The sequence below is a fragment of the Neoarius graeffei genome, chromosome 15 (genome assembly GCF_027579695.1).
Source record: "Neoarius graeffei isolate fNeoGra1 chromosome 15, fNeoGra1.pri, whole genome shotgun sequence".
NCBI classification, from domain to species: Eukaryota; Metazoa; Chordata; class Actinopteri; order Siluriformes; family Ariidae; genus Neoarius; species Neoarius graeffei.
Window position 1 is genome coordinate 23,400,022 of NC_083583.1, and position 26,647 is coordinate 23,426,668.

At 39.8% G+C, this 26,647-nt stretch overlaps 1 protein-coding gene across 3 annotated transcripts in view; it reads right to left on the bottom strand.

The window, feature by feature from the left end:
• mctp2b (multiple C2 domains, transmembrane 2b) overlaps positions 1-26,647 on the bottom strand; it is a 93,495-nt gene that overhangs the window by 9,207 nt on the left and 57,641 nt on the right. For all 3 annotated transcript variants that reach the window (XM_060941046.1, XM_060941045.1, XM_060941047.1), the window contains 12 exons: positions 25,367-25,497; positions 21,545-21,731; positions 21,336-21,429; positions 21,162-21,264; positions 20,755-20,857; positions 16,414-16,515; positions 16,245-16,319; positions 16,049-16,168; positions 12,267-12,380; positions 6,322-6,360; positions 4,101-4,210; positions 3,819-3,928 (listed from right to left, as the gene is read on the bottom strand). In XM_060941046.1, the coding sequence (XP_060797029.1) occupies positions 3,819-3,928; positions 4,101-4,210; positions 6,322-6,360; positions 12,267-12,380; positions 16,049-16,168; positions 16,245-16,319; positions 16,414-16,515; positions 20,755-20,857; positions 21,162-21,264; positions 21,336-21,429; positions 21,545-21,731; positions 25,367-25,497 (1,288 nt within the window). The remainder of the gene's footprint in view (positions 1-3,818; positions 3,929-4,100; positions 4,211-6,321; positions 6,361-12,266; positions 12,381-16,048; positions 16,169-16,244; positions 16,320-16,413; positions 16,516-20,754; positions 20,858-21,161; positions 21,265-21,335; positions 21,430-21,544; positions 21,732-25,366; positions 25,498-26,647) is intronic.

Sequence of the window (26,647 nt, forward strand, 5' to 3'; positions counted from 1 at the left end):
CGCTATGGCAACGGCTCATCGACCTTATGGACAGATGAGCTAAGAAGAGGAAGAAAAAGAAAAGACATTCAGAGATCTCAGCTGAAGAAAAAAAACTTCACTGTTCTTTGCATTTAGGAGTAAAGTCAGCATTAAAAAAAGGCTGTAAGTATCTAATAGTAATAAGTTAATTATGAAAATAAGTTGACAAGTGGCTTTAATAGGACTTGGATTTATTCATGGGTTAAGAGTCTAAAGCCCTATTCGCACGGGATAAGTATTACCTGTGGACCTCTGGTAATTCGGAATAATTACAGAGAATGTCTGAGTTCTTAGTCCCGTGCGAATGCGCCATGTCCGTAATTTGCCAAGTAATAATTCCGCCGCGAATTACCTACTGTGTTTCGGCAAAACACAGACATCCAGTGGTAATACAAGTCCCATGTGAATGCGCATGTCTGTGTTTGTAATTATTAAACGCGCGTCTCTTGTACTTTTCTGGAGTGAATAATGGAGGATACGGGCGAAATTTTGATAAATAGCATTTCAGGGGCAAGTGGTAGTAGGCCTATCCCGTATTTGAACCAGATAAGCATTTTGAACTCCTGTCTACTAGTGTTGTGACGTTCGCGAACGAACCGATTCTTTTGAACGGCTCCTAGGCATGAACGATGAGAACCGAGTCTCGAGCTGGGGGAGCCGTTCTTTCTGTCGTTCTTTTTCTGTACTGTGTTTCAGATGAAAAAGCTTTTGCCCAAGGACAAGAAGTAGGCTAAACAGCATTTGCCTTTTATTTATTCAAGTTTTATCTGTTTGCCTAATAGTTCAAATTGTTTTGTATATAGTTTATAATGTTGTTGTGTGATATTAATGATAATATTGTGGGAAAACTACTTTGCACGGACGTTCATTTAATTTATTCTATCGTCATTTTGTTTGTTCTATTTTTGTGTATTTTATGTATTTATCTGTTTGTCTAGTTGTATCTATTTTTCTAATAATATTTTTTGCATTAATAGTTTGTTTTTTCCTATTAAAATAATCTTGTGTTCTTGTTATAACTTTATCTATTTATCTGACTGTTTAGTTGTATCTATTTTTGTTACAATTTCAATATTTTTAATATAGAAAGTTTGTTTTTTTCTATTAAAATGTTCTTGTGTGATAACTAGTTCTTGTATTATTTATTGTAGTTTTATCTATTTTGTATCTCAGACTTAAATATTTTTTGTAAAACAAGTGTTTTTCTATAAAATATTCTTGCGTTCTTGATAACTATGTTCTTGAGTGGGTTCTTTTTTTTTTTTTTTTACAGAAAAGCCGTTCTGCATGGACATTCATTGAAGCCCTCATTGTTTTTTAATGGTTATTTATGAGCGTTTAGGGGTTACAATAATGTAAGTCTAGGTTGCTTTATATAAAAGGTATGTCCAGAAATACTGATGTCACTGCCTAAGCAGAGGGATCTGGCTTCTTTAGACGCTGTCTTCTTAAAACTGAATAAATATTTAAAAAGAGCCAAATGAGCCAGTCTTTTGAACGGTTCTTTTCAAAGAACGGATCACAAAGATGCGGATCCCATCAAAGAGCCATAAATCCCATCTCTACTGTCTACAAGACGAAACAGGATGCTGTGAACTTACGACACATCCGGTCACAATGTCTGTAAATTCAGTGAATTACAGACTTTTGCTTATCCTGTCCGAATGCGCCACACAATAACACAGAGGTGCGGGGGTAATTGCGAATTACCAGAGGTCCATAGGTAATACTTATCCCGTGCGAATCGTACTTAAGACTAAGAGGTATAAAGCTAGGAGATTAAGAATCTTAATTATTAAAAACATCAACATGTAGAGTGGTGCTTGAAAGTTTGTGAACCCTTTAGAATTTTCTATATTTCTGCATAAATATGACCTAAAACAACATCAGATTTTCCCACAAGTCCTAAAAGTAGATAAAGAGAACCCAGTTAAACAAATGAGACAAAAATATTATACTTGGTCATTTATTTATTGAGGAAAATGATCCAATATTTCATATCTGTCAGTGGCAAAAGTATGTGAACCTCTAGGATGATCAGTTAATTTGAAGGTGAAATTAGAGTCAGGTGTTTTCAATCAATGGGATGACAATCAGGTGCGAGTGGACACCCTGTTTTATTTAAAGAACAGGGATCTATCAAAGTCTGATCTTCACAACACATGTTTGTGGAAGTGTATCATTGCACGAACAAAGGAGATTTCTGAGGACCTCAGAAAAAGTGTTGTTGATGCTCATCAGGCTGGAAAAGGTTACAAAACCATCTCTAAAGAGTTTGGACTCCACCAATCCACAGTCACACAGATTGTGCACAAATGGAGGAAATTCAAGACCATTGTTACCCTCCCCAGGAGTGGTCGACCAACAAAGATCACTCCAAGAGCAAAGCGTGTAATAGTCGTCAAGGTCACAAAGGACCCCAGGGTAACTTCTAAGCAACTGAAGACCTCTCTCACATTGGCTAATGTTAATGTTCATGAGTCCACCATCAGGAGAACACTGAACAACAATGGTGTGCATGGCAGGGTTGCAAGGAGAAAGCCACTGCTCTCCAAAAAGAACATTGCTGCTCATCTGCAGTTTGCTAAAGATCACATGGACAAGCCAGAAGGCTATTGGAAAAATGTTTTGTGGATGGATGAGACCAAAATAGAACTTTTTGGTTTAAATGAGAAGCGTTATGTTTGGAGAAAGGAAAACACTGCATTCCAGCATAAGAACCTTATCCCATCTGTGAAACATGGTGATGGTAGTATCATGGTTTGGGCCTGTTTTGCTGCATCTGGGCCAGGACGGCTTGCCATCGTTGATGGAACAATGAATTCTGAATTATACCAGCCAATTTTAAAGGAAAATGTCAGGACATCTGTCCATGACCTGAATCTCAAGAGAAGGTGGGTCATGCAGCGAGACAACGACCCTAAGCACACAAGTCGATCTACTAAAGAATGGTTAAAGAAGAATAAAGTTAATGTTCTGGAATGGTCAAGTCAAAGTCCTGACCTTAATCCAATGGAAATGTTGTGGAAGGGCCTGAAGCGAGCAGTTCATGTGAGGAAACCCACCAACATCCCAGAGTTGAAGCTGTTCTGTATGGAGGAATGGGATAAAATTCCTCCAAGCCGGTGTGCAGGACTGATCAACAGTTACCGCAAACGTTTAGTTGCAGTTATTGCTGCACAAGGGGGTCACACCAGATACTGAAAGCAAAGGTTCACATACTTTTGCCACTCACAGATATGTAATATTGGATCATTTTCTTCAATAAATAAATGACCAAGTATAATATTTTTGTCTCATTTGTTTAACTGGGTTCTCTTGATCTACTTTTAGGACTTGTGTGAAAATCTGATGATGTTTTCGGTCATATTTATGCAGAAATACAGAAAATTCTAAAGGGTTCACAAACTTTCAAGCACCATTGTAAAATGAGGTTTTCCCCTGCATTTAGCCCAAAATATGCCACAGTCTTTACATCCATGTAGATCAAATGCTGACTAAAGAAAATATCCTTTAATTTCACTGGTTAAGGAGGATATCATGTGACTTATTTGATTTAAGTATCATTTATAAATGACAAAATTTCAGTGAGTTTATACTCACAATGGAAATAATAATAATAATATTAAAAAAAAGAAACTTAGAAACTGAAAGTTCCATACAACAGTTCAAAAGTGATGCACTGACTTTTACCGACACTCATACTGAAACCTCCCAAAACGCTGAAACTTAAACCACACGCTGCTAGTTCATATAGCAGAAACTACAGAAAGCAATTTACTTCCTTTATATCTTACCCCAAATCAGAATAATGTAGCGCAGCGGGATGAAGTATGTGATCACTGTGACAACGATGAGAATCAGGAAGGCCAGGTTTGATAAGAACGGCACAGACCAATTAAACATGCTGGAGAAAACAAAAAGCAAAAAACAAACAAACAAACAAACAAAAACAGAAAAATGCTTTGTGATGCTGAACTGTACACATTATTATTAAGTGCCTCAATTTATTCGAGAGAATGTAATCTCATTATAATCTTATTATAATCTTAATAAAGAGATAAATAATCATTACTTACTTTTTTATTCTCTCAAAAAAGCATGCGATTTCCTCCAACAAGTTCTGCACAGTGACAACAATATCCTGGACCATGTGGATCTTCTCTATCAAACCTCTTCTCTCAGATTCCTGTCCAAAAATATATGCTTATGATGTTTAAAAATAACAAAATAAATATCTAGTACGGTTTAAACTCATTTATACCACAGCACTGTTCAATTATCAAATCTGATTTGTCAGAAGGTGTTGATTAATTTTCTATAACAGCTCTGACAGTAGTGCTGGCTGTAATCCACATCACAGCTTTATGGACTTGTTCTAAAATGCAATGGTTTTTATAGTAACAGTTCGTTTACAGGGACTTGTCCAAGTTACACAGATCGTACATATACTCTGACATGGATAAACAAAAAGCCAAATTAAAGAATGTGTGTGACATGTAATCATTGATATGGTGAGGTTTTCAGTAAAGGAGACTTTTATTCAACGTTTATGGAAGGAGTCTCCAGTGTCGGCGTTTTCTGATGATCAGTAAGTTTTAGGCCAAAAGTCTTCAGGAGAGAGGACTTTTTGCACATGTTGCACATTATGACGTGTAACACAAGAAGCTGCATTTTATTATCTAGTATAACTTATGGAGGGAAAAGAGGCTGGTCAAGAAATGACTATTTATAACTTCTATAACAAAAGTGATAAGAGGAAATAACTTGTGTTGCAGACAACATGAAATGTAGCTATAAATGGTTAAAAGTATGATTTTAAATTTGCACAATGCTACTGTTTGCACTTCTGGTAGATGTTAAACTGAATTTGGTTGCTGAGTACCTGTACAATGACAAAGCTGTATGTATGCATGTATGTACGTATCTATCTCTTCAATTCAATTAAAATAACTATTTTTCCATGAGGAACTTCATATGTGAAAAGCATCAGTGTGTATCCAATTGACCTACCCACATACACATCATATACAACATACCCCATAGAACAATTAACAGTGGTAAATAAAGCTTACAAAAGCACAATAAACGGAGTGCTCTGACAGCACAATATCCCCCGCTGGCAACTGGGCCATAACTCTGGTAAAATATAACTGAATTGAATGAAATTACAAACTGCGTATTACCGACATATAACAAAGAATCCTGCCAAGTTTCGTGAAATTCCTCCAAAAATTGTGAGAGGAGTTGATTTCAGAAGGTGAGTACTGTTCCCGGGATGGACAGACATCACCACGACATAATCCCCTTTCGGCCAGTGGGGGATAAAAATTGTGAGGGAAGTTGATTTCAGAAAGCAAGGACACTTTGATGAAATTGCCAAAGTACAAGTTTGTTAATAATCAAGGGCATAACTCTGGTAAAATTTGCCCAAATTAAATGAAATTTCAATCTGCGTACTACCGACATATAACAATGCTTCTTGTCAAGTTTCGTGAAACTCCTCCAACAATTGTGAGAGGAGTTGATTTCAGAAGGAAAACACACTCATGAAATTGTCAAAGTATAATTTTGTTAATCAAGGGCTGTAACTCTGGTAAAATGTGACCGAATTGAACGAACTTACAATATGTGTATTACCAACATATAACAAAGAATCCTGCCAAGTTTGGTGAAATTCCTCCACACACTGTGAAAGGAGTTGATTTCAGAAGAACGTACACCCTCATGAAATTGTCAAAGTACACGTTATTTAATCAAGGGTCAAAACTGGTAAAATTTTCACAAACGAAATTAAATCGCAATATGCGTATTAACGTCATATAACAAGGCCTTTTGCCAAGCTTTGAGAAATTCATCCAAAAATTGAGAGAGGAGTTGATGTCAGAAGGCGAGCACACCTTCACAAAATTGTGAAAGTACAAGGTTGTTCATCAAGGGCCACAACTCTGGTAAAATGCAACCGAATTGAACGAAATTACAATATGCGTACTACCGACATATAACAATGCCTTTTGCCAAGTTTCGTGAAATTCCTCCAACAATTGTGAGAGGAGTTGATTTCAGAACGTGAGCACCCTTTCCAGGACGGACAGATGGATATCGCCATGACATAATCCCCCTTCGAGCCTTTCGGCCAGCGGGGGATTAAAAAAAACAAAAACAATAAATAATTAAAGTAATATTAAAAATATTGGTATTTATTTTAAAAATGGTGTTCAAACGAACTATTTATAAGTCTATGTATCGCCATTGTCGATTATTAATACATCAGTAGAGTAAGAGAGGAAAATGACCTACCCTCTCATCTTCATCCTCATCATCACTGTCTGTACCGTCCTGAAAATGAAAGGTTAGACAATACAACGTGTTAAATCAAGTTTTGTGCCACATTTTAAAGAACTATGAAATGCAATTCAGAAACAATTCTAGACATCATAAGTGATGTCTAGGGGGCAGCAGTACCCAAGTGGTTTTTAAAAGCTCAAGGCTTTTAACCCTTAGCCTCTTAGCTTAGTTTGGATTCTGCTTCACATGTCGGCTGCTTTGGATAAAACTATTAGCCAAATATATAAATGTAAATGTTGCTATTTGCAAGTCAGTCAATACGATGCATCAGTTAACTGTAACCGTAGACAGTGTTAACCGTAGACTTGTGGTTGAAATTTACATTTTTCCTGAAAATGTCAAAAGACGCATTAATTTAGGTTTCGGTGGTTTCAGACCACATTTGTCTTTTGTTACATGCATTCTGCAGTGCTTAGGTCACATCTCTGCATACAGTACTTGCTGGACAAGCTGTAAGCTTTCTACAATCCCAAATCAGAAAAACTTCGGACGGTACACTGGAATTGCAATTAAAACTGAAAACAATGATTTGTAAATAATCTTTTCCCTGTATTGCACTCAGAACAATACAACAGCACATTATTTGATGCTTTACCTCATGAATTTTACTGTTTTTCTTTTTCAAAAGAAACACATTTCAATTTTGATTCTTGCAACACATTAAAAAAAAAAAGTTGGGACAGTAAAGCATTTACCACTCTATAACATTGCCTTTCCTTTTGACAAGACTTAAAAGACGTTTAGGGGTCATCCATAATTTATCATTATCATGAGTCTACAAAGAGTAGACTTTTGAGCAACACCCCCCCCCCCCCCAAAAAAAAGTGTACATTAGCGGACAAAAAATGATGGATCTACGTGGAATAGGAATTCAAAATAAAACCATGTCTTGTATTACTTTTTATTAAAATCGGATGACAGGACAATACAAAGATTCACAAGAGAAGAAAAGAAGACACAAGACGGGTCCAGAAATTTTCATAGAAAGCAGGCGATTCATTTTTTAAAATTAGGGACAGTCTTTTTAAGGGGAGCTGTTGCCTTTTGGCTCCTCATGAACAATAGGAAAGCCAGTTTTGGAGCTGGGGCTGGTCGTGCAGGACTTTCATTCTGAAATGGAAGAAAAGAAGACTGACTGTATAAAATTCAACTGACTGCTGACGCAAGTACAAAATACCCATATGATATCCTACGTACCGTTTTATGAGAGAAATAATCCCGAATTGTAAAAGTCGACTTAACTTTTTCCATCCGGACGATCGCTTGCCGGCACAGCTCAGCTCAGCTTGCTTTGAAACGTTCGTTTTTGATTCTTTCCAAGCAGCCTGTCCTGCCCTAACTGCCTCCTGCCGCTTCTCAGATGAATGCAGGAAACAATAAACGTTTAAAAACTGCTCGTACTCGTTTGAAGGAGTCTTGTGAATAGCGGTATTTCTGCTATTCACAAATTTGTAAATGCAGTCAAAATCTGGGCCAGCCATTGTTGTATTGAAGAAAGAAAGCGTGTAGAGCTAGCTGGCAACACCGATGTGGTGCGAAATTTTTAACATGGCGACCACCGATTCGCACATTGACGGATCATCATTTTTTCATTTTTAAAAAGTGTACGCCTGGTCATTAACCCCCTCCCCCCCGTGTACGGTTTGTACGCTCGTGATAATGATGAAAATTATGGATGACCCCTTAAAGGAACAGTCCACCGTACTTCCATAATGAAATATGCTCTTATCTGAATTGAGACGAGCTGCTCCGTACCTCTCTAAGATTTGCGCGACCTCCCAGTCAGTCAGACGCGCTGTCACTCCTGTTAGCAATGTAGCTAGGCTCAGCATGGCCAATGGTATTTTTTGGGGCTGTAGTTAGATACGACCAAACTCTTCCGTGTTTTTCCTGTTTACATAGGTTTATATGACCAGTGATATGAAACAAGTTCAGTTACACAAATTGAAACGTAGCGATTTTCTATGCTATGGAAAGTCCGCACTATAATGACAGGCGTACTAACACCTTCTGCGCGCTTCAGCAGCGCATTGATATCTGAGCTCTGTATCAATGCGCTGTCGAAGCGCGCAGAAAGTGTTAGTACGCCTGTCATTATAGTGCGGACTTTCCATAGCATAGAAAATCGCTACGTTTCAATTTGTGTAACTGAACTTGTTTCATATCACTGGTCATATAAACCTATGTAAACAGGAAAAACGCGGAAGAGTTTGGTCGCATCTAACTACAGCCCCAAAAAATACCATTGGCCATGCTGAGCCTAGCTACATTGCTAACAGGAGTGACAGCGCGTCTGACTGACTGGGAGGTCGCGCAAAGCTTGGAGAGGTACGGAGCAGCTCGTCTCAATTCAGATAAGAGCATATTTCATTATGGAAGTACGGTGGACTGTTCCTTTAAGGACCGAAGACACCAAGTGATGAAGTGTTTCAGGTGTTATTTTGTCCCATTCATCCTGCTAACAGGTCTTAAGGTGTGTAACAGTACGGGGTCACCGTTGTTATATTTTTCGTTTCAAAATTCACCGCACATTCTCTATTGGGGACAGAAGGGACAGGCACCCTCTTCTTCCACAGCCATGCCTTTGTAACACGAACAGAATGTGGCTTTGCACTGTCTTGTTGAAATCTCCCTGGAAAAGATGTCGTATTGAAGGCAGCATATGTTGCTCCAAAATCTCAATGTACTTTTCTGCATTAATGCTGACATCACAGAAGAGTAAGTTGCCTTTGCCAAGGGCGCTAACACAACCCCATACCATGACAGACCCTGGCTTTTGGACTTATTGCTGATAACAATCTGGATGGTTCTTTTCGTCTTTGCTCCTGAGCACACGACGTCCATTTGTTCCAAGAAAAGACCTGGAATACTGATTTGTCTGACCACAAAACACATTTCCACTGTGTGATGGTCCATCCCAGATGCCACCGAGCCCAGAGAAGTCGATGGTACTTCCAGACACAGTTAACATAAGGCTTCCTCTTTGCACAGTAAAGTTTTAACTGACATTTGTGGATGTAATTCTGTATTGTAGAGCTTGACAAAGATTTGCCAAAGTAATCCCGAGGCCATGTGGTTATATCAGCTATAGATGAATGACGGTTCTTGATGCAGTGCTGTCTGAGGGATCAGAGATCACAGGTGTTCAGCTTAGGCTTGTGCCCTTGCCCTTTACACACTGAAACTCTGCAGATTCCTTGAATCGTTTAATGATATTATATACCTTTGAAGGTCATATATCGAAATCCCTTCGTATCTTTCTTTGAGGAACGTTTTTAAATATTTCAATAATTTTCTCATGCTTTTGTTGACAAACTGTAGATCCTCAGCCCATATTTACTCCTCAAAGACTAGACCTTTCCTGGATACTGATTTTGTATCAAATCATCATGACAATCACCTGTTTCAAATCACATCATTATTTAATTGTTGTACATCATTACTAGCCTTAATTTCCCCGTCCCAACTTTTTTTGAAATGTGTTTCAGGCCTGAAACGCAGGAAAGGATGTATATTCCATCCATCCATTATCGGTAACCACTTACAGTGCCTTGCAAAAGTATTCATACCCCTTGAACTTTTTCACATTTTTCCACCTTACAACCACGAACTTAAAAGTTCTTTATTGAGATTTTATGTGACAGACCAACACAGAGTAGCACATAATTGTGAAGTGAAACGAAAATGATAAATGGTCTTCAAAATTTTAAACAAAAAAAATCTGAAAAATGTGGTGTGCATTAGTATTCAGCCCCCCTGCGTCAATACTTTGTAGAGCCACCTTTTGCTGCAATTACAGCTGCAAGTCTTTTGTGGTATGTCTCTACCAGCTTTGCACATCTAGACACTGAAATTTTTGCCCATTCTTCTTTGCAAAATAGCTCAAGCTGAGCCAGATTGGATGGAGAGCGTCTGTAAACAGCAATTTTCAAGTCTTGCCACAGATGCTCAATGGGATTTAGGTCTGGACTTTGACTGGGCCATTCTAACACACAAATATTCTTTGATCTAAACCATTCCATTGTAGCTCTGGCTGTATGTTTAGGGTCACTGTCTTGCTGGAAGGTGAATCTCCTTCCCAGTCTCAAGCCTTTTGCAGCCTCCAACAGGTTTTCTTCCAGGATTGCCCTGTATTTAGCTCCATCCATCTTCCCATCAACTCTGACCAGCTTCCCTGTCCCTGCTGAAGAAAAGCATCCCCATAGCATGATGTTGCCACCACCATGTTTCACAGTGGGGATGGTGTGTGCAGGGTGATGAGCAGTGTTAGTTTTCTGCCACACATAGCGCTTTGCATTTAGGCCAAAAAGTTCAACTTTGGTCTCATCTGACCAAAGCACCTTCTTCCACATGTTTGCTGTGTCCCCTACATTTCTTATGCCTGTCTTTCAACAATGGCTTTCTTCTTGCCACTCTTCCAAAAAGGTCAGATTTGTGGAGTGTACGACTTATAGTCGTCCTGTGCACAGATTCTCCCACCTGAGCTGTGGATTTCTGCAGCTCCTCCAGAGTGATCATGGGCCTCTTGGCTGCTTCTCTGACCAGTGCTCTCCTTGCTCGCTCTGTCAGTTTAGGTGGACGGCCATGTCTTGGTAGGTTTGCAGTTGTGCCATACTTTTTCCATTTTTGCATGATGGATTGAACAGTGCTTCTTGAGATGTTCAGAGCTTGGGATATTTTTTTATAACCTAACCCTGCTTTAAACTTCTCCAGAACTTTATCCCTGACCTGTCTGGTGAGTTCTTTGGTCTTCATGATGCTGTTTGTTCTTCAGTGTTCTCTAACAAACCACTGAGGCCTTCACAGAACAAGTGTATTTATGCTGAGAGTAAATTACACACAGTAGGACTCTATTAACTAATTAGATGACTTCTGAAGGCAATTGATTGCACTGGATTGTATTTAGAGGTATCAGAGGATAGGGGGCTGAATACTAATGAAAATTTTGAAGACCATTTATCATTTTCGTTTCACTTCACAATTATGTGCTACTCTGTGTTGGTCTATCACATAAAATCTCAATAAAGAACTTTTAAGTTCGTGGTTGTAAGGTGGAAAAATGTGAAAAAGTTCAAGGGGTATGAATACTTTTGCAAGGCACTGTATCCTGTGCAGGGTCGCGGGCAAGCTGGAGCCTATCCCAGCTGACTATGGGCAAGAGGCGGGGCACGCCCTGGACAAGTCGCCAGATCATCACAGGGCTGACACATAGACAACCATTCACACTCACATTCACACCTACGGTCAATTTAGAGTCACCAGTTAACCTAACCTGCATGTCTTTGGACTGTGGGGGAAACCAGAGCACCCGGAGGAAACCCATGCAGACACGAGGAGAACATGCAAACTCCGCACAGAAAGGCCCCTGTCAGCCCCTGGGCTCAAACCCAGAACCTTCTTGGTGTGAGGCGACAGTGCTAACCACTACACCACCGTGCCACCTGGATGTATATTAACAAATGAAACGAAGTTGGCCAGAATAAAAAACAAACAAACATGAAATACAATATGGGTTCATACTATCTGCAATGAAATACAAGAAGTCAAAGTAAATTTAGACTGACTCAAAAACCAGGCAAAGCAATACGACCTGTGCACACAAGAGCCATAGGCTAAACACAGTAACACACTACAACATGCTGAAATATCCTCCAGTGGGATATACACTGTAATTATGTTTTCCAATTACAGAAAATGTGACGAGTACTTCTTCATTAATTATTTATTTAATACTCTTTTTTTTTTTAGCAGTTCTCAGTCTTGGATATGATGCATCATTTAATTTTTTCATAAGCTTTTGACAACTATGAGATACATTTAGTATGTATAAAAGATGCTAATCTTTGCTCAGTGAGTGTAGTGAAGTTGCCTGTTATGGTCCTGACATTGGCACTCACCATTTCCTGGCTTCCCCACTCAGAGGCGACATGAGTATAGTTCCACAGGAGCAGTATGACCAGGAACAGAGGTAGCATGTAGAAGTCCCAGTACCACACGGTGAGCACAAAGATCTGGAGTAGAAGACAGACGGCATGAATGAATGAGTGTGTACAGACATTGATTAGCTCGTGGTTCCTCCTTAGCCTTTGTCATAATGAGGCATAATGAACATCTTTTCCAGTAAAACAAAACAAAAAAACCCCAAAAACCTCCCTTCCTGTTTGACCGAATCATGATCACACATAAAACTCTATCGAGTGGAAGTGGCCTTGTGGTAAAATGAAAGACGACAAACAGTGACTGGATCAGCTATCACAGGTGATGAGTTCATGTTTTCACTCCTGTCTGTATATGTATATGTGAACAAACAGAGCCATAGTGAAGCACGATGACGGCATACGCAGTGACAACAAACCCTGTAGCCAACTTGCAATCGTGTAATTTCCTTTTTTTTTTTTTTTAATCTGTGAATAATTGCAATGTGACAAGTGATTATATAACTAGGGATGCCCTGGTCACATATTTTCACTTCAGTTTCTATTAGTGCTGTCAAGCGATTAAAATATTTAATTGCGATTAATGTCGCGACTGTCATAGTTAACTCGCGATTAATCGCAATTTAATCGCACATTTTTGTCACATGAAAAACCATGTAATTCTCTTATCAGCATAAAAAAGTGAATGGGCTTGCTCACCGTTCGAACTACGGGGGTACACGGGGGATCCGAGATCCCCTGAAACAGACATGAGATCCCTTGAAAACATGATTTGGGAAATGTTGGGGGGTCTCTAAAATATTGGCAAAATTATGTTTATTGACATAGCAATCGTGTGTAACGGGAAACATTTGCATATCCGAAGTGAGCGCGCGATGGAGAGCCGCGCTCTGAGACAAGCGCAAGCACCCCCCCCAAGGGAAAAAAAGGGACCCCCCCGAAAATATCGGCATAGTTCGAACACTGGTTGTACCAATGTTTTTTTTGGGTTTTTTTTTATTGCAGAGCATAACACGTCTTGTCACAGCCACTGCAAAGTCGGGCTGGACCGCCGATGGGAAAACGAAACCTAAGCCAAGCACCGTGGCTCTTCGGGGGAGGGCAGAGGACTCTGGCTGTGCAGGGCATGGCATTACAGTCTAGCTGCTATCGTTTTTCTAAGCAAAGTCTCTGTTCCAAGTTCCTGGCAGTTTCAAAAGCTTATGAAAAACCTACATCATGTCACAGAGCGTTAATCTCGTGATAAAAAAAAAATTATCGCCGTTAAAATTGAGTCAAGTTAACGCGTTAATAACGCGACATTTTTGACAGCACTAGTTTCTATGCAATACCAGTATCAGGCATGAAAACGGGTCGGGGTGAAAAAGGTGAGAAGGGTGCGCGAGTGGTGACGTGGCCTCTGGTGTTGTTTTATTTTGTTCGGGCGGTCCTCCCCCAGAATAAATATTATAGCCTCCTTACTAAGTATACTGTATTGACATTTGCACAAGGACATACAGTACAAATATAAATTCAAATACATGTAGTTATAGTGAAATTGTGCTCTGGAAAAAAATGCGAATAATAGAACGAAGAAAGTGGAGAACACACAAGGAATAGTGATCTTTTTTTCCTTTTATTTGCCTGGACCACCTTCCGCTTTCACTGAGTTGCCACATGTTTCAGCCTTGCCCGCTTCTCTCCTTCAGCAGTCTGTTTCTTGGCCTGCTGAGCACTGCAAGTTGCTTGAGAGCCATACTTGCTCTGCTGCTGCTGCTTTTCCTCCTTGTTCACCCTCTGCTGGTGTTTGTATGTGGCTGCTGCAGAGTTAATGTTCTTGCACAATGTTCTGTCCACTTCCCCAAACTTCACGTCCTCCCTTCTAAAGACCTGCATAGCTGTCTTCCCCCTGGACATCAGCGTGTACTTGACCGTCTGTATTGCATTAAAGGTTTCCACATTCATGTTGCCACTCCTTTGATCAATTACATCATTCATCAGACTAAATGAGGACTCGACTCTAGGTCCATGAAAGATGGAGAGGCAACACTTAACCAGTGCACCCAGGGAGGGGTACTTGTCTGGTTTGTCGAAGACATGACCCCACCACTCCACGATGCTCTCTCCCTCCTTGAAGCTGGGGATGGTCAGGTCAACACTGAACCGCACAAGTTCCCTCTGGATATCCTGGTCTGCTGGCAAGAGGTGCCCCAGCATACCACTCAGCCTGCCGAGATATGGAAGTACCTGCAGCTTTCAGTTCTTTTTAAATCAAGGCTGAATACTTTCTTCTTTGCTGCTGTCTTTTATTAAATCAAATTTGAGACTTTTAATTTGATTTTCTTTCAGCACGGACAGCACTACAAAATGGCGTCTCCACTATACAGTGCCCTATATAGTGAGTAGCGAGCAATTTCGGACACAGGGATTGTCAAAAGACACGCGCGCCCTCTTTCGAATGCTGACGTAATCAAGCCGGAAGTTTTGTTTGTTTTGATAGCAATCAGGAAAGTTTGAAAAAAGTAGGAAATTCAGTCCGATGACTCAATCCAGCTTCCAGCTTCTGGTGGTCTGGTCAGCACTCTGACTGATGTGTGCACGCTCTGGCCAGCAGGAGAAGAGGCGCGAAATGATGCTGCTTGCCCTTCGCAGCGAGATGTACTCGTCGCTATGGCGTCAATATCAAAGCAGGAGGAGGAGGCGCAAACCGGCACGAACTGTCTATGGGTGTGAAGCGACCTCCTTGCCCTTTGGGTCAATATCAAACCCCCCCCCAATTTTTTTTCTCATCGGATCTACACGATTCACGTAGGTCACCCATTTTGGTTTCAAAACGGCGAATTTCGCCGAAAGGTGAGGGATTTTCATGTATGCAGTATGAAAGCTTTGATCATCTGCTAATACATATTATTCTATCTATATTCACTGGATATGAACAATCGTGCGCTCTGATTGGCTACTCTACTACTAGGCTCTCAGCTCATATACCATGAGTAGAGAAAAACAAAATGGCAGAGTGTGTTGCTGAACCAACTGAGGATCAAATAAAAACTCTACGCGAAAACAAAACCCCAAAAAATAAAACATGGAATAAAAGTATTTGATGGCAAGAATGTATCTTTCATTTTTCAAGAATTATTATTGTAGCATTTTTCACAAATTGCTACTGTCATTTCGCTGGTTTGTTTACATTCTAAGCGGAAATTATTTTGTCGGACATTTTGTACAAAGTTTTTATTTATCAGATTTGCAAAAAAATAAAAATGCTCCGTTTCTCAAAATCCAGTGAATGTGGATAGAATAAAACAGTTATTCCACTCAATCTCGTCGTACATGGCTTATAACCAGCTCTGCACTATGCGCCTCGTCGGCTATCAGCTCATATTCAACTTGATTTCGTGGTACAATTGTTAAATATACACCACAGTGCTGTTGAATTCTCAAATCTGATTGGTCAGAAGGTGCTTGAATAATTTTCTAGAGCAGCAGCTCTGACAGTACCATATCTGTAAAGCAAATAAGTTTACATTAATGCACTTCTTCTAATACGTTACCATCTCGATAGTAACAACTTAGTCAACCATGGTGAAGTTCTCTGGATGTTTGTTGAACATTTATTAAAGGAGTCTCCAGTGTCAGGACAGAAGCTTTCCTATTACACATCTCTCTAGAACATGACAAGGTACTTTTTTTTTGTCTTATTAACTCCAAGACAGAAAAATTTGGAAAAAATAATTTCTGCTTCACAATGACTTTGGACTCACCACAAATGCAAAGATGCTCCGCTGAACACTCTCCCACTGGAAACAGCTCTTGATATACTGCAAGATCTGTCTGATTGATCTATAGATGTTCCTCACACGGAGAACATTTCTCGCCAGGATCTAACAGAAATGAGAGGTTTGTAAAGTGCTAACAGACCAAAGCCCTGACAGTTTGCCTCGATATTTTCTATTGCACCTTTTTGGAAAACTTAGAATTGTCTTCAAGGAATTTCCTCTCCTTTGGGTTGAAGGTCCTAATGCTTGCTTTGATCTAATTGATGTATAAATGAGGAAAGAAAACATCAGTCTGCATCGAAGTAAATTAACCAACACGGGTAGAGATGCTTGGAGGAAATCTGACTTACTGGATTAAAGAAGACCTCAAGCTCTAACAAAATGGATCCTTTGGATAATCCTCCCAAGTCCTCTTTCTTCAGTGGGTAAGAAATCAGCTGCCTGTTACGTATCTGTTACAGACAAACACTTTTTTTTTTAAATCAATGATTATAAACTTTAATCCATTGTTACTGTTTTTAAAAACCTCTTTAACGACATGATAGGAAGATGCTGTCTGTATATGTATACATACGTACAATGTGACCTAATTCAGTGTTTCTCAACCCATTACTGGGCCGTGAAGCACCATCTAGTGGGCCGCAATTTTTTTTTCCAAGTTGAAGCTAATTTTTAGTAGGGCACAATTACTGGGTTGCATCCGACATCACATCCGCCTCATTAGATAAGCAAGACATGAAGTGGTGGTCAGCTAAGCTCACTGTTCATTGCTGGAGTGCCTTGCTAATCATTAAAATGCCCTACGCTTGCATTGTTTTGGGCTGTTCGAAACCATGAAACTGATAAAAGTTTCTTCCAGATTCCCTGTGAAGTGATAAAGGGTGAAATAGCAAAGGATTTTATCAAAAGACGATGAGAAAGGTGGCTCTTGAACCTTTCAAGATTTCCATCCAAGATGGCGCCGCAGACGGCTGCCACGGGACTTTGCTCTCTCGTACTTTCTATGTTTTTGTGTAATTGTTGTGTTAATTCTTCTCCGTGCTTCACGGAATGCTGTGCTGAGGGTTTTTTTTTAATGCCTACACATTCCGGTCCTGATAGGAGCGAAATGTGTGGGTGTTTTTTCCTCTCATCTCTCATTTCTCAGCCTCTCCCTTCCTGACAAGCCTCTCTCCTGCTTTGCTTCTGCGGACTCGTCTCGTCTGAGAGACCCTTCCTGCACTGTTCTACGAATCGAAATTATGGATTTGATCAACTGGTCACTTCACGCAATTGACACAATCTTCTCGATGAGAAGTCTGAGGTTCGGGGGAACCTGCCTGTCCTGCCGGAACGTTTGCAGCCGGATACACCATGGATGCCTGGGAGAAGTGGCGTGTGGTGTGCTTGGCGATTCTTTCCGTGGAGGACATTGAGGATATTTACCTATTTGGAACCATGATCACAGGATTTTTGCTGATTGGACTTGGCATTGCCCTGGTGTATCGAGGAAATCAGTTAACGGCGGCAGCTGTTCAAAGCCCCACAAAGCTGCCCGACATGATTGAGGCGGTGGGCAGAGCTGTTGGCGCTCAGACTGTGGCTGTTCAGAACTTGAGTCGCAACATTGATAACATCATGGAGAAGTTGATGGCTTTGCAAAGAGAAATGGATCATTTTGGTGGCCAGAATGGACAAGCGGGTTAAGCGGAAAAGGACACGTCTACCCATCTTAAGTCTAAATAAATTCCAATCTTATCTTGGCTTCCCCAGCCAGCACTGCCTTCAAGGCCGTTGCTGTAGAAACGCGATTCTCCCCCTGGAGTTCACTACAGTGAGACTCTGAGTGTGTGGTTTTTTTTTTTCTATACTTTCTTTCTGTCTGTACTATGAAAGCTAAGTCGAACCGGAGTCAAATTCCTCATGTGTGTAACATACCTGGCAATAAAGTGCTTCTGATTCTGATTTCACTGCAATTGAAGGGAGCTGAGTCGAAGAACGCTTGAGTTTGCAGTGATCACTTCGTGAAAGGTTTGTAAATTCCTCTGAATTACTTCGTCTGGATTCGCAAATGACCATTTTCTGTTATTTTGTGATGTCTTGAAGTTCAGGAGACGCTTAAGTCCTCAGATGTGTTTTTGTTTTCTGTTTGATCATGGTTGCTACAGTGCTCAGCGTAAATGAGTACAGCCCCTTTGAAAAGTAACATCTTAAACAATATCTCAATGAACACAAACAATTTCCAAAATGTTAAAAAGACAAAGTTTAATATAACATCTGTTTAACTTATAACGTGAAAGTAAGGTTAATAATATAACTTAGATTACACATTTTTCAGTTTTACTCAAATTAGGGTGGTGCAAAAATGAGTACACCCCACTGAAAGTCTCTGGAGCAAAGCTAAATTGAAGACTACAAATGTCTAATTTAACAAGAATACAATCACAGGTGAGTCTAATTAGTCATTACACAGGTATCCAGCAGACAGTTGACTATAAAAGGGTGTTACTTAATGAAAACCCCTTCCCATTTCATGCTGTCAGCAATGGCACCACATGGAAGAGAAATGACACAAGACCTGAGAAAAAAATAATTTCTTTCCACCACAAAGGTGAAGGCTACAAGAAGATCAGCAAAGCTTTACTCATCAGTCAGAATACTGTAGCAAAAGTGGTACAAAAATTTAAGAAAGATGGAACTGCAACCATCTCACAGAGACGTCCAGGTCGTCCACGGAAGTTAACACCTCGACAGGAGCGTCTTCTGATGAGAAGGGTTGAAGAAAATCGGCATGCAAGTTCACTGCAGTTATCTAAAGAAGTAGACAGCCAAACTGGGGTGACTATTTCTCGTGACACAATACGGCGTACACTGCAGAGGAATGGCATGCATGGATGCCGTCCACGAAAGAAGCCTCTCCTAAAGCCCAGGCACAAAAAAGCCCGCCTAGAGTTTGCCAGGGCCCATGCTGACAAAGATGAAGACTACTGGGACTCTATACTCTGGAGTGATGAGACCAAGACAAATGTTTTTGGAACTGATGGCTTCAAAACTGTATGGTGTCGCAAAGGTGAGGAATACAAAGAAAAATGCATGGTGCCTACAGTGAAACATGGTGGTGGCAGTGTCCTTATGTGGGGCTGCATGAGTGCTGCTGGTGTCGGGGAGCTGCATTTCATTGATGGCATCATGAATTCACAGACGTATTGCTCTATACTGAAAGAGAAGATGCTACCTTCACTCCGTGCCCTTGGTCGTCATGCACTTTTCCAACATGACTAAACACACATCTAAGGCCACTGTTGGATTTCTGAAGAAGAACAGGGTGAAAGTGATTCAGTGGCCAAATATGTCTCCTGATCTGAACCCAATCGAACACCTATGGGGAATTCTGAAGAGACAAGTTGAGCATCACTCTCCATCCAGCATCCAGTCACTAAAAGAGGTCATTGCTGAAGAATGGAAAAAGATTGATGTTGCAAAATGTCACCAACTTGTTCATTCCATGCCTAGAAGACTTGGTGCTGTCATTAAAAATCATGGAGGCCATACAAAGTACTAGATGTAGTAGTTTTTGTTGTGGGGTGTACTCATTTTTGCACCACCCTAATTTGAGTAAAACTGAAAAAATGTGTAATCTAAGTTATATTATTAACCTTACTTTCACGTTATAAGTTAAAAAGATGTTATATTAAACTTTGTCTTGTCAACTTTTTGGAGATATTGTTTAAAATGTTACTTTTCAAAGGGGGTCTACTCATTTACGCTGAGCACTGTATAATGTAAACTAACAACAATATAATATGCATAATACCCAGGTCTTTAAAGGTGTTTCTATGGATCTTTGTGAATGATTTACCTGGAATTAAAGAGCAGGAAGGATTGAGAATTGTGTGGCTGTGGCTTGTTTACACTCGATACTGAAACTTGTAGCGTCCTAGCAACCATCGCGAAGACGCATACAAAAAGTTCTAACATTCCTCCTTCGGGCATAAACAATACAGGATTTATCTTGTGTCCTGATCCCAAGATATTTAACCCAACCACATATAAAAAGTTGTTCGCCTCTATGCTCTTCCAGGTTTTCATCTGTGTGTCCGTGTAGAACGATGTCTGCAGCACCAGGTAGTTTGAGATATCAGGGAACTCAACGGATGGATAATTTTCCAACTCAAAGGGAAAAATCCTTTTTGTTAGCGTGTAAGGATCTAATCCCACTGAGTGGTTTCCATATCCACTTCTTTTGAGTGTACTTCTTGGTTTTAATAACTTGCTTGTTTGCTGTACACAAACATGGCTATAAGTTCTTGTGTTAATGGACCAGACTCCACTTTTAGATCATTTTGACTGAGAACGCCCTGCATGAATGGTTTTATGTTGGCTTTTGGCACATCCATACAGTTTTAGATACAATACCTACAATTAAAAATTGTTTTTATTGCATTTATTTAATTCCTGGGCTCCCATCTGTAACAGGGAGTGATGTTGCATCCCATTAATACACGTTACAATTATTAAAGATGATTAGATTCTAAAAGAATAGATAAGCCAAAATAATTGGGGATCTTTTTTAATGGGCCTTGACTCATTACAAGTATGAAAAGGTTGAGAACCGCTGACCTAATTTACTGTGGTACACCCACATCCATTCTTCACGTCTTGACTTTCATTTAGCAAGAGCGTGTGAACTAAGAGACATTTCCGCTACTTACCGAGAGTAAAGGAATGGCCACTTTTCCCAGGAAATCTGGGGCCTTGTCTCCATCCTCATCAAAGACTGTAACTTCCAAAACGTCATGGATGTCTTTGACTGGACTAAACACACAAACGGATTTATAATAGACTTTAACAACCGTGCTGTGGTATAATGTGCCATACTTTAATAAATTAAATGCTGACCTTGTTGGCAAACTGCTGTGGTTTAAGAGGAATTAAACACCGAGTCGTGCTTTTATCGGAAAAACAATCATCTTCATCAGCACCACACCATGCTGTCATTGATTATCTTATTACAACAGCATACCCTAGAGCTGTTGTTCCCAATTTACACCCCATTAGAGATCATTCATGCTTGACTCAATGTTTAACTGCTGATGAAAGCATGAATAGTGCCACTTACAATGTAAAGACTTTATTCCATTCAGGGTAAAGAGTTTTGTAGAGTGTATGACTGTGCAGTCTGTCATTTCCCAACTCCAGCACACAGAATGGATCACTCTTCCCTACAAATGGAGATATTTAGCATTCACGACTTGACAGTTGACCAAAGATAGGGTATGAGGACTGTCTATACCATTTAAATCTGCAGCCATGAGGTCCAAAGCCTTGAACACTTTGACCTGAAGGAAGCCAATGTCCTTTAAATTCTTCAAGGAGTTCCTGAAGTTCTAAGGAAGTACATTCAGAGTTATGAATATATACTTATAAAGGACATAAATATACTTCATGGAGTGGTTCTATATATGCTAATAAAAGGAAAGAAAGTGTTGAGTAGAAACTAACATATTTGTTGATCATGTTTTCTCGCTCATGTGGCTCGTCCAGTAGGGGTGTACACAGGTCAGTGATGGACACACCACTGCACCTCGTCAGTGTGATGAGGAAAACCACTTTGGCTCGACTCTGGTCCAAGCTACACGTGAACAACTGACGTTTGTTCACCTTCAACCCAGACAGGTTAACTTCACACCTGAACAGATCATGCACATTTCATAAATAATGCCGTGAGAGTCACAAACTGATTCTCATGGAAAATCTAAAATTATGGGAGAAAAAAAGTGCAAAATTTATATAATTTCCCCAATAAGCTGCCAAAGACATCTTTTGGTCTTTGGTGTCCAAAGTTTGCTTCGTTAATTTTGCACTGGAGCTACAAGGCTAATGTTATTAAAACAAAGGAACTTATAGCTACCAGTTTAGCTTTGTGTAAACGGAGTTACTTAGCCTGTAAAAGAGACTTAGTTTATATGACAAATATTGACAAATGGACATTACATAAACTTTTAGAAAAATTCAAAGGTTTCATCCTTCATTTTTTTGGATCTTTAGTTGTTTTATGGGCGGCACGGTGGTGTAGTGGTTAGCACTGTCGCCTCACAGCAAGAAGGTTCTGGGTTTGAGCCCAGTGGCTGAGGGGGGCCTTTCTGTGTGGAGTTTGCATGTTCTCCCCGTGTCTGCGTGGGTTTATTCCCCACAGTCCCAAGACATGCAGGTTAGGCTAATTGGTGGCTCCAAATTGACTGTAGGTGTGAACATGAGTGTGAATGGTTGTTTGTCTCTCTGTGGTAGCCCTGGGATGATCTAGCGACCTGTCCAGGGTGTACCCTGCCTCTCGCCCATAGTCAGCTGGAACAGGCTCCAGCTTGCCCGCGACTCTGCACAGGATAAGCGGTTATGGATGGATGGATGGATGGATGGATGGATGGATGGATGGATGGATGGATGGATGGATGGATGGATGGATGGATGGATGGATGGATGGATGGATGGATGGATGGATGGATGGATGGATGGATGGATGGATGGATGGATGGATGGATGGATGGATGGATGGATGGATGGATGGATAGTTGTTTTATGGGTTTCCCCATTTATCCCTTGATCACAAAAATCCAAAACACATGGAGCCTTTAGGAAAATCAATCTCTCTCATGCCTGTAGGCCATCAGATGATGTCTGTCAGTTGCCAGCCTTTAACGAGGATTTCTGTGTTTATCTTCAGCATGCTTCATCCACCGCTGGTTTGCTAAGCCTATCACGGCTTCACCAGACAAGCAACCATTCACACCTATGGGCAATTTAGAGTTAATCTACTCTGGGAGGAAACCGGAGCATCTGGAGGAAACCCATACAGGCACAGGGAGAACATGCAAACTCCACACAGAAAGGCCCCCATCGGCTATGAGGTTCAAACCCGGAACCTTCATGCTGTGAGGAAACAATGCTAACCACTGCACCACCATGCCACCCCCTTTAGGAAAATAAGAACCATAGTTCTCCAAAGAACCTTTTAGGAACTTTTTAAGAATATAAAAGTGCTCATTTTGAGACCTAAAGATCTGATGATGAAGCTCTACTTTGATTTCCATTTTAATAAAAACCTATGAAACAATGTTTGTACAAACAGTATATGTCGCCCAACAGTGTCCCTGGAGGCAAAGACTTATATAAATAATTTGCATGATGCTAAACTGGTACAGGGCTCGACATTAAGCACTGCCCGATTGCCCGGGGCAAGTGAAACATGCATTCAGGCAAGTGGGATGTCCCTGACATACCCGACTGGGCAAATTGGAATAAGCATATATTATGAACTAGCACCATAAAAATGAGGCTTTTTGATCTTTTATTTCAGTTCCTAAAAGCGTCCCTCACTACGTATCCGCCATTATGTCTTGGCTGTTTTCTTAGACTCGGTTTCATTTACTGCTTTGCGAGTTATTTTATATACCCCCGCTGTTGTAGTATGGTACATGTACTGTTTACAGACCCCTTGTGCATGACGTCACGCATCATGTGATAATTACAGCTGGGGTCAGACAGACACCGTCTTTCATGCAAGCAAGGCTTAATCTGTCTTCAATATGGTTAATTTTTGCGCTGTTTCTGTTTGTTCAAACAGAGAAATGGATAAAAGGCATTACCGTCTCCCCGCTATCAAGAATAACGTTAACAAATAGAAGCAAATGCTTCAAGAACAATGATGAAATGAGTGGTTAAAGAATACAAGGAGAGGAGCTCAGCCTGAAAACTCCTCCAGAGAAATTCACAATTGTATTTAAAATGTATTTTACAAAAACAGAAAGTTGGAAGTGAGGATGGAAGAGTTTGCTTCAGACTCTCATTTTATTTTTTTCTGCTCGCATTCGAGTTATAGCGCCTTCATGAAAGTGTTTGATTTTCTTACAGGTGAAGCCGCTTCCTTATTCGACACAGAAAACCCAGCTTGGTTTCAAACAACTCGGGCATAAAAGACCTCAACAAGGAGTGACCTGCGCGATAAATCCTGAAAGAACAGAACAGATTAAGAGCAGAGAGAGCTGGAGCTTTGTTTCTGTTCTCAGAGGAACACCGTCCTGTGCAAAATATATTTTTTTTTTTTGCGGTCCGGTTTCCATCAAATCCTGCGCTCTGATTGGCTGGCGAGCGGGTCCGTATCCTACAGTACAGACCCCAGTTACGGACCTCTGGCGACTCGCTCATTCACAACAACAACATACATAGTAGCAATTTTTGTCAACATTTATCTAAGATTTATTTATAAGATTTTTATCAAAAATCTTATAAATTTTTGCCAGCATTTCTCAGCATAATAGCATTAATTTTACAGCATGGATAGTGATAACGACAGTCTTCACAGCGAAAGCGAGTTTTACTACCCTGAGGAAGAAGATTTTTCACCATACGGACCATTCACCATTCACCGGTATTTCACCATACGGACCTCCCAGCTGGTAAATAACACACATCTTTTTTTGCTACATCATCCACCTCCAGGTTTCTTTATTTAAAAAAAAAAACCACGCTGTGTCATGACAGATCGGCTGCACTGATACAGTTACAGGTTGCCAGGTCTGTATAAACACCCACAACCTACACACTAAACAATAATTTTAAACTCAAACATTCTCCTGTCTGTCATGACACAGCACAGGGTTGTTGGTTTTTTTTTTTCCAAATCTAGAGGTGGATGATATAACAAAAAAAAAAAAAAAAAAGATACATAAATATTCTCAAACACAGTACTGTTCAAAAGTCTTGGCACCCTATTGTTTTCTTCATACAAACTTTGTTATAGATTTCTACATTATCGAGTAATGACCCTACAGTCTGAGAGAGTTCTACACAAACACACTGAACTTTACAACAGCTGCATGCATGTGAAATGGAAATAAATCGACTAAGGCAGGAAAAATTATTTTGGATAAAATTGTTATTGTTGGTTACAAGTAAAATGTAACCAATAACCAAACTTAATAATAAACTTAATCAATAACCAAACTTCAACTCAATGTGGGATCTTCATTTTATGTTGCAATTCACAACTGTTCTATGGTTTTCCTAAAAAAAAAGTACCGTAGTACTCACAAAATAGGGGGCAAGTGATAATATTGGGGGGCAAATGGAAATTTCCCCTCACTTTCCCCCCAGGGCAAGTGGGTTTAAAAGTTAATGTCGAGCCCTGTGGTAGTTATAGTCTTTCCCTATATAATAGCTAGATATGCCTCAAAGATTCAGTACCAAACTTCAGACTCCATATCTGGGAAAACTGTGTTCATTTAACCACCAGCAGCTCTTTAGCACATAAGAATTTCTGACACTCACTGTCCATAACATTCCTCATATTTCCGGCCCTCTTTGGCCCAGATGCTTATCTTCAAAAAGTTTGGCCCATCCAAAAACTGGTTGAAGTCAAACTTCTCTCTCCACTGAGGGTTGGTCTTTTTGCATTGACTCTGTGATAATGAGCAGAAAACATCAATAAGTCAGTCTGAAAGAAGTTTAATTTCATTCCTAATTCAACTGGCTGTTAGTCTTTCGTCAAGTCTAAACTATGTTTATCTGGTCAGATTAGAGTTTAAACTAAACTTAACAGATCACCATGAGCAAGATGGGACAACCATGGTTTATATCTACAAAAATTAAATTAGAAAATGAAGCATTTCTTTATTACGACACAGGGGGACTAGCATTTTAAGAATAGAGAGTTACTCATCACTACAGTGTGGTATGGATTAAAAAAAACAATAACACAATAAAACAGGAGAATATCATGATCATATAAGAGATACAGTACTGTGCAAAAGTCTTAGACACCCTATTTTTTTTTTCCATACAGCATTTGCTACAGATTTCTATTTTATTTATGACGTCTACATTATCGAGTCAGTACAAAAGCATTTTAGAGTTCCAAACGTTCGTTTTCCAGCACAAAATTAAATGTTACACGGGAAAAAAATTTTCTATCTGAGCAGCATATTACATAAGAGAGCACTTTTCAGATTAAAAAAGAAAATATGATGAAGGCTGCTGAGTTTTGGCGCAAAATGAAGACGCGAGTGTGGCAGTCAGAGTGTCCAGAAGAACTGTGGCTGGTTCTGTAAGATGCTCAGTAAAACCTACAACTCATTTCCTTATCAAACTGCACTCATTGTACCCGAGACTGCTATTTTTTTTTTTTTAAAGCAAAGGGTCGTCTCTCACCAAATATTGATTTTGTTTCATTGATTATGGCTTACTGCATACTGTTTATAGTATTTTTTTTTAACTTTGAAACATTTCATTTTATTATTTTTAAGCCATTTTTGGTTGACAGCATTTCTTTACATGTGCCTAAGACTTTTGCACAGCACTGTATATGAGATATAAGATGTATTTAAGACTTTAAGACTAAAGCATTTTAATGTAATTCTCTTCTTAAATAAAAGTGCAATTGTGCAATGTACAGAATAAAATCCTCATAAGCTCACAGTTAATAAATTTTACAGAAGAATATATTCTTTTTAAGCTCCACCAACATGCAGTTAATCCGAGTTCCTTTTCACTGCTTATGTGTTCTAAGCGTTGTACATGTACATTTGAGATTTAATCACAGAAAAAAATGCT